Source organism: Trichomycterus rosablanca, chromosome 4 (genome assembly GCF_030014385.1).
Source record: "Trichomycterus rosablanca isolate fTriRos1 chromosome 4, fTriRos1.hap1, whole genome shotgun sequence".
Lineage (NCBI taxonomy): Eukaryota > Metazoa > Chordata > Actinopteri > Siluriformes > Trichomycteridae > Trichomycterus > Trichomycterus rosablanca.
Window position 1 is genome coordinate 54,210,288 of NC_085991.1, and position 8,445 is coordinate 54,218,732.

General features: G+C 34.8%; 2 protein-coding genes and 1 long non-coding RNA gene across 3 annotated transcripts; all 3 read right to left on the bottom strand.

Annotated features, from left to right (window-relative positions):
- Positions 1–567: 567 nt before the first annotated feature.
- Positions 568–2,652, bottom strand: LOC134311790 (uncharacterized). The gene is made up of 3 exons (XR_010011482.1): positions 2,551–2,652; positions 1,782–1,893; positions 568–801 (listed from the first exon to the last, which is right to left on the bottom strand). It is a non-coding gene; the product is annotated as an uncharacterized LOC134311790 (long non-coding RNA).
- Positions 2,653–3,670: 1,018 nt separating this feature from the next.
- On the bottom strand, positions 3,671–4,879 carry LOC134312020 (C-C motif chemokine 3-like). The gene is made up of 3 exons (XM_062993662.1): positions 4,804–4,879; positions 3,874–3,985; positions 3,671–3,782 (listed from the first exon to the last, which is right to left on the bottom strand). Exons 1-3 carry the CDS (start codon positions 4,877–4,879, stop codon positions 3,671–3,673), a joined length of 300 nt encoding a protein of 99 aa, XP_062849732.1.
- Positions 4,880–6,524: 1,645 nt separating this feature from the next.
- LOC134312021 (C-C motif chemokine 17-like) lies at positions 6,525–7,770 on the bottom strand. Its single transcript, XM_062993664.1, has 3 exons — positions 7,692–7,770; positions 6,948–7,062; positions 6,525–6,749 (listed from the first exon to the last, which is right to left on the bottom strand). The coding sequence occupies exons 1-3, from the start codon at positions 7,765–7,767 to the stop codon at positions 6,644–6,646; spliced, it is 297 nt and encodes a 98-aa protein (XP_062849734.1). The 5' UTR covers positions 7,768–7,770; the 3' UTR covers positions 6,525–6,643.
- Positions 7,771–8,445: the final 675 nt, after the last annotated feature.

An 8,445-nucleotide genomic window follows, 5' to 3' on the forward strand; every position in this document is an offset into this window, starting at 1 on the left:
GTCTGTCTGTCTCTCTCCCTGTCTGTCTGTCTATCTATCTATCTGTCTGTCTGTCTGTATCTATCTCTTTGTCTGTCTGTCTGTCTGTATCTATCTATCTATCCATCTATCTGCCTGTCTTTCTTTCTGTCTGTCTATCTATCTCTATCTATATATCTGTCTGTCTATCTATCTATCTGTCTGTCTATTGTCTGTCTCTATCCATCTATCTGTCTGTAGGTCTTTCTGTCTGTCTGTCTGTCTGTCTGTCTGTCTGTCTATCTAATCTGTCTGTCTGTCTGTCTGTATCTATCTCTCTGTCTGTCTGTATCTATCTATCTATCTATCTATCTATCTGTCTGTCTCTATCCATCTATCTGCCTGTCTGTCTTTCTCTATCTATCCATCTATCTGTCTGTCTGTCTTTCTGTCTGTCTATCTATCAACAGAAATACCAAGACACTGTTTTCTTTTAAAATAGTTTTATTTAACACAATAATCACTGATATTGAGCTGATCTTCAGCAACAGTGAGAAATAAATTGAATTAAAACATCAGCAGACAAGAAAATGAATGAATACACACAGTCGATAGTTCAGTTCTGGTAAATAATGTAAAATAAAGCAGAAAAATATCAAAAAAATATCAATAAAAGCTGATTTATATTTTCAGTGAAAGTAGAAAGTGTATTTTATGATGAATATAGAGAGGTCAGGAACATTCTGCTGGGTTTACTGGGTTTGCTGAAATCTTTTAATGTGCCTCTGCACCCACTTAGCTTTGGGGTCTACACACATACGTCTCTTATCCACGATGGTAAAACTGCAGAGAGAAGATGTGATGAGTGTTAAACAGTAATAATATCAGGATAAAATGATCATTGTAAATGATTTTTGTCGTCCGTTGTACCACTGCTTTATTCTATTCAGGGTTGCGGTGGGTCAGATTTAATTGGCAAAAGGCAGAACACACACCGGGAAGGTCACCAGTCCATCACAGGACAAACACACATATACACACACTCATGCCTAGAGGCATTTAGAATCTTTAATTAACGTGACTGCATGTCTTTGAATTGTGGGAAGAAACCAGAGCTCCAGTGGCGTAACTAGGAGCTCATGGGCCCCAGTGCAAAAACAATTTTGGGCCCCCCTCAACAAATGTCATATTTTATTCCAGTAATATCAGTGTTTGCTATATATGATCTGTTTGGCTTGTCATAATACATGCATAATACGTGCAGCCAACGGGGGGACAGTGAGGTGGGTGGTCGGGTTCATGTCGTAGAGGGCCCTCCCCCCACCATGGGCCCCAGTGCACCTGCCCCCCTGTAGTTACGCTACTGCAGAGCTTCCAGACGAAACCCACACAGACACGGGGAGAACATGCAAACTCTACACAGAAAGGACCTGAGCCGCTCCACCTTGGAGTCAAACCAAGGTCCTTCCTGCTGTGAGGTGACAGTGCTACCCACCGAGCCACTGTGCCGCCCTTGTTGTAAATTAAAGCTTTTTTCTTTTGGAAGGGAAATACTGTATGTGATACCAGTGAGTTACATTAAGATAAGATAAGATAAGATAAGATAAGATAATCGTTTATTAGTCCCACAGTGGGGAAATTCACAGTGTTGCAGCAGTGAAGGGACAGTAAAGCACAACAATAAAAAGTACAGTGTATAACAATAATAATAATAAAAAGTCAGAAAAAACTCTGAAAAACTCCTTCAACCCTAAAGCAGTGATTAAACAGACTGATATTTTCTATAATTAAACAATCAAAAAGCAGAAAAGATGAAGACTTACATAATTCCAGGTTTTGTACAGTCAGTTCTGGTTTTTTCATACACTGTTATGTCTCTTATTGGAATTGGCTTTGTGAAGTAACCGACACAGCATTCGGTTAGTCCATTTGCATCTGAGTAAAAACATATTAAATAATTGTTCATTTAGGATCTGTGATTAAACACTATTTAAACACTATTAAAAACATATTTGATTAGATTTGACAGATTATGTTCGACAATTTGATGATATGATTGATATGAGATGCTGTGTGTGTTGAATAAGGGAGACAGACGATGGTTTTCAGTTGTTGTTTTTTTTGGTTGTATATGAATCGATTCTGAAACCCAGTTATCATAAAATAAGAGCTGAACTTTAATCTTGGCTGAAAATCTGTTACTGAAAATCATCTAGTAAAGTGACTCAGAACTAAAGTCACGTTTTACAGGCTGTGAGCGCTTATTAGCACAATGTAGAAGAAGTTTGAGGATTCAGAGAATGAAGCGACTCATTAATCATTAGAAGTGATTCATTAGTGCTTCATTTCACTTGATAACAAATTTTAAATCAAAAGCCAAATGTTTTGCCAAAAGAACAAAAAAAAGACCATGTACGATATAAATAATCAAATATAAAGACAGATAACGTCTCTCCTAAAAGCTCATAGTGAGAAATGGTTGACCAGTTTTAATAAGTAGAAGAGTTTATTACACCTTTATTTTACGGGTGTATTTGAGATTATCATTCAATAAAATAAATAAATATAAGAAAAGAAGTGAACAGAACTCACTCTGAGCCTGGGTGAAGGTCTGAAGGCAGCCCAGAACCAGCAGAACCAGCAGCAGAGAACCAGCGCGGTAGAACATGATGGTGTTGATGTTGATGTTGATGTGAATCTGATCTGATGCTTACTAAGCAGATATCAGCTCAGACTGAGTTTATTAGATGATAAATAGGTGGGAGGAGATGTGGTTTGGGTCGATGGGCAGCGTGAATATAACTTCATGTTCCATTTTATCTACAAGAGAAAAAAACTACAGGAAAACGTCTACAGGAAACTGTGGCTTTAACCTGAAGCTAGAGAGATCAGAGCAGCGTTTAATATTCATACCCAAACCCACCTCACAGCACCATGATAAACACTCACTGATATTAACAGTGATGATTATTTATATTTATTAAGTGAGTCTGACACCAAAAGAGGTTGAGTGAGGTTCACTGGAGTTTCCTTAAACCAGATTCATCAAACCGAGTCTTTATGGATCTCACTTGTCTACAGTCATGCAAACCTCAGCAGACGAGTAAATGAATGAACACACAGCTGATAGTTCAGTTCTGGTAAATAATGTAAAATAAAGCAGAATTCTGTCTAGTAATAACTAGAAATATCAAACATGATCAGGAAATGTAGCTTTACTGTTTCTTCTGGTGTTATTGTTGACTCATTACTTTCTTTTGAAGCGCACATTGAGTCGATCACTACATGAACGCTCACATCTGGGGCGGCAGGTACTTCAGTTCCACATCCCCCGAACTCTGGAACTCTCTTTACTGCACACAATTATTATTATTATTATTATTTTCCATTTTTATTAGCAGCCACCAAACCTGAAGCTTTTAAGACAATGGAAAAACCCAAGACACTGTTTTCTTTTAAAATAGTTTTATTTAACAACATAATCGTACATATTGAGCTGATATTAAGCAACAGTGAGAAATAAATTGAATTAAAACCTCATGAGACAAGAAAATAAATGGATACACACACAGCTGATAGTTCAATTCTGTTAAATAATGCAAAATAAAGCAGAAAAATATCAAAAAGATATCAAGAAAATCTGGTTTATATTTTCAGTGAAAGTAGAACGTGTATTTTATGATGAATATAGAGAGGTCAGGAGCACTCGGCCTCAGGTTAATGCTGGGCTTTTTGTTGTGAGATTGGTTAATGTTTTAGTGTGTCTCTTCACCCACTTATCACCAGGGTCTGAACACATACGTCTCCCATCCACGAGGGTAAAACTGCAGAAAGAAAAATATTTGATGAGTGTTAAGTATATCTTTTCAGGAGATAATTGTAAATGAAATCTTTTTAAAAGAGATGAAGACTTACATGATTCCAGGTTGTGTACAGTCTGGTCTGGTTTCTTCATATCCTATAATGTCTTTTTTTGGTATTGGCCGTGTGAAGTAACCGAAACAGCATTCACCTGGTCCATTTACGTCTAAGTAAAAACATATGAAATAAATGATCTGATATGAAATACTACGGATAAATGTTATTTATCACATGATTGTGTGATATAAATAACGGAGATGTTAGTTGTATATGAATAGATTCTAAAACCCAGCTATCATAAAATAAGAGCTGTTATTATTAATGATAGAAGTCGTTTTGTAAAGTGACTCAGAACTAAAGTCACGTTTTACAGGCTGTGAGCTGCTTATTAACTCAATGTAGAAGAAGTTTGAGGATTGAGAGAATGAAGCGACTCAATAATCATTAGAAGTGATTAATTAGTGCTTTATTTCACTTAATAACAAATTTTAAATCAATTAAATGTCAAAAGTTTTGTCACTGGTTTACATTTACATTATTTAGCAGACGCTTTTATCCAAAGTGACTTACAGCCATGACAGTATACAATGAGGGTTAAGGGCCTTGCTCAAGGGCCCAACAGTGGCAACCTGGCAGAGGCTAGCCACTAGGCTACAACTGCCCTGGTTTAAAAAACAAAGAACAAAAATTAGATGAGGTACGATATAAGTAATCAAATATAATGTATAATATAATATATAATAATGAAAGCAAATAATGACAAAGTGCAACCTGTTATAGACCTTTTAAGGTTCATTATAGTTGTTGGTGGCGCCTCGATGCCACAGATAACGTCTCTCCTAAAAGCTCATAGTGAGAACTGGGTGACCAGTTTCTTGACGCAGCACTTATTAGGTAGAAGAGTTTATTGTACCTTTATTTTACAGGTGTATTAGAAATTATCATTCAATAAAATAAATAAGAAAATGACTGAACAGAACTCACTCTGAGCCTGGGTGAAGGTCTGAAGGCAGCCGAGAACCAGCAGAACCAGCAGGAGAGAACCAGTGCGGTACAACATGATGGTGTTGATGTTGATGTTGATCTGATGGTTACTGAGCAGATATCAGCTCAGACTGACTTTATTAGATGATAAATAGGTGGGAGGGGATGTGGTTTGGGTTGATGGGCAGTGTAAATATAACTTCATGTTCCATTTTGATTACATTTACATGTTCGGCGTTTAGCAGACACTTTTATCCAAAGCGACTTACAGTCTAAGCAATTGAAGGTTAAGGGCCTTGCTCAAGGGCCCAACAGTTGCAACCTGACAGTGGTGGGGTTTGAACCAGCAACCTTCTGCTAACTAGTCCAGTACCTTAACCGCTATGCTACAACTGTTCTTGATTACAGGGGGGAAAGAAGTTTCTACAGGAAACTGTGGTTTGAACCTGAGAGGTCAGAGCAGCGTTTCATATCTCATACCCAAACCCACCTCACAGCACCATGATAAACATTCACAAATCAAAACTGAAGATTATTGAGATTAAATGAGTCTGACACCAAAAGAGGGTTGAGTGAGGTTCACTGGAGTTTCATCACACCAGACTCATCAAACCGAGTCTTTATGGATCTCACTTGTCTACAGTCGTGCTGGAAGTGATGGCTGAAACACCTGAACATGATAATTAGGAGGGGATAAAGGCCCTGGGAATACAGCAGTCCATCAGAGGAAAGTATTTCATCGTCCATCTAAATGGGTGGCACAGTGGGTAGTTCCTCGGTTAGAAAATTTTAAAACCTCAGCAAACGAGTAAATGAATGAATACACACAGCCGATAGTTCAGTTCTGGTAAATAATGTAAAATAAAGCAGAATTCTGTCTAGTAATAACTAGAAAAATCAAACATGATCAGGAAAGGTAGCTTTTTTTCTGGTTTTATTTTTGACTCATTACTTTCTTTTGAAGCGCACATTGAGTCGATCACTACATGATCCCCCTTGCATCTGGGGGCAACAGGTTCTTCTCTTTCACAGCCCAAAAACTCTGGAACTCTCTTTACTGCACATTATTCTTCTTCTGTCTGTCTTAGCTTTGTTCTGTTATTTTCTCAAACGTTGTGTTATTTGCTTTAATATTTACTTTGTAAAGTGTCTTTGGGTAAGTGAAGTAAAGTGAACCTATTATTATAATTTTTATTATGATTACTATAATGATTATTATTAGTATTATTATAATTATTATTGTTATTATTATAATGATTATTATTATTATTATAAAGATTATTATTATTATTACTATTATTATTACTATTATTATTATTATCATTACTATTATTATTGTTATTACTATTATTATTATTATTTTTATAATTATTATTATTACTATTATTACTAATATTTTTATTATTATAACTATTATCATTACTTTATTATTATTACTATATTATTATTATTACTATTATTATTATTATTTTATTATTACTATTATTATTATTATTACTATTATTGTTATTATTTTGTAATATTTATTTGCAGCCACCAAACCTGAACGTTTTAAGACAACAGAAAAACCCAAACACTGTTTTCTTTTAATATAGTTTTATTGAACACAATAATCGTACATTAAGCTGATCTTAAGCAACAGTGAGAAATAAACTGAATTAAAACCTCATTAGACGAGTAAATGAATGAATACACACAGCTGATAGTTCAATTCTGGTAAATAATGTAAAATAAAGCAGAAAATATGAAAAAATATCAAGAAAAGCTGGTTTATATTTTCAGTGCAGTAGAAAGTGCATTTTATGATAAATATAGAGAGGTCAGGAGCACTCGGCTGGGGTTATGTTTGGCTTTTATCGTTGCGACTGTTAATTCTTTTTATGTGTCCAACCACCCATTTTACCTCTGGGTTTGCACACAAACGTCTCCCATCCACGAGGGTAAAACTGCAGAGAGGAGAACATCTGATGAGTTTTAAACAGTAATAATGTCAGAAAAAGAATGATCATTGTAAATTAAAGCTATTTTATTTGTATCTAATAACTCTAGTAAATTACATGCAACTATAAAACCAAAAAAATCTTCATTATTATATTTATAATTTTTGGTTTGTTAAAATAAAAGCAGAAACATTGAAGAATTACATGATTGCAGGTTTTGAGCAGTCAGGCCTGGTTTCTTCATATCCTGTAATGTCTCTTATTGGGATTGGCCGTGTGAAGTAACCAAAACAGCATTCACCCGGTCCATTTGTTCCATCTAAGTGAAAACATATTAAATAATTGATCATTCAGAACCTCAATCTGTGATGAAATACTACAGATAAATGTTATTTATCACATGATTGTGTGATATGAATAAGGGAGATGTTAGTTGTATATGAATAGATTCTAAAACCCAGCTATCATAAAATAAGAGCTGTTATTAATGTTAGAAGTCGTTTCGTAAAGTGACTCAGAACTAAAGTCACGTTTTACAGGCTGTGAGCGCTTATTAGCACAATGTAGAAGAAGTTTGAGGATTCAGAGAATGAAGCGACACAATAACCATTAGAAATAATTAATTAGTGCTTTATTTCACTTAATAACAAATTTTAAATCAATTAAATGTAAAAAAGTTTTATAACTGGTTTAATAATCAGTATGACGGTGCAGGAACCACGTTAGTTCCTGTGTGGAACCTTTTATAGACCTTTTAAGGTTCGTCATAGTTGTTGGTGGTGCCTCGATGCCACAGATCACGTCTCATAGTGAGAACTGGGTGACCAGTTTCTTGAAGCAGCACTTTTTAGATAGAAGATTTTATTGTACATTTATTTTACAAGTGTAGTAGAGATTATCATTTAATAAAATAATTAAAAATAAGAAAATGACTAAAAAAGAACTTACGCTGAGCCTGGGTGAAGGTCTGAAGGCAGCCGAGAACCAGCAGAACCAGCAGGAGAGAGCCAGTGCGGTATAACATGACGTGTTGATGTTGATCTGATGATTACTGAGCAGATATCAGCTCAGACTGAGTTTATTAGATGATAAATAGGTGGGAGGGGATGTGGTTTGGGTCGATGGGCAGCGTGAGTATAACTTCATGTTCCATTTTACCTACAAGAGAAAAAAAAGCTTCTACAGGAAACTGTGGCTTTAACCTGAAGTTCAGCAGCGTTTAATATTCGTACCCAAACCCACATCGTTTTACATTTACAGCATTTAGCAGATAAAAACTGTGTACAAATAAATATGACCTAACTGTGTACAAAACAAAGCAAATGAGGGATAAAGAGTTAAAGAAGTCCAGGGGCAGTGATGAGGGGCTTGAATCAAAGACCTTCTGATCAATTATCCAATACCTTATACCTTAGACCCCCACTGTCCATAATAATAATAAAAATAATAATAATGTCAACAAAAGTAATCATTATAAAAAATCAAAATAACAATAATAACTAATAAAAATAAACATACACAAGTCAGAAAAATGATATCAACAGTAAAAAAAAATAATAATAATATAATAATAACATTTTTAAACATAACAATAAAAGCAATATCAAAAGTAATAATAATAATATTAATAATTACCACTGAAAAAAGGAAATACAAATAATATAAACAATAAAAATAATAATATAATAATAATAACAATAAT

Bases quoted from the DNA above. Each gene is read 5' to 3' on its own strand.
- LOC134312020 (XM_062993662.1), bottom strand. From the start codon at position 4,879: ATGTTGTACCGCACTGGTTCTCTCCTGCTGGTTCTGCTGGTTCTCGGC. The intron at 3,986-4,803 runs GTGAGTTCTGTT...GTTTTTACTTAG, and splicing joins GACCTTCACCCAGGCTCAGA to ACGTAAATGGACCAGGTGAA. The intron at 3,783-3,873 runs GTAAGTCTTCAT...TTCTTTCTGCAG, and splicing joins TGTACACAACCTGGAATCAT to TTTTACCCTCGTGGATGGGA.
- LOC134312021 (XM_062993664.1), bottom strand. From the start codon at position 7,767: ATGTTATACCGCACTGGCTCTCTCCTGCTGGTTCTGCTGGTTCTCGGC. The intron at 7,063-7,691 runs GTAAGTTCTTTT...GTTTTCACTTAG, and splicing joins GACCTTCACCCAGGCTCAGC to ATGGAACAAATGGACCGGGT. The intron at 6,750-6,947 runs GTAATTCTTCAA...TCCTCTCTGCAG, and splicing joins TGCTCAAAACCTGCAATCAT to TTTTACCCTCGTGGATGGGA.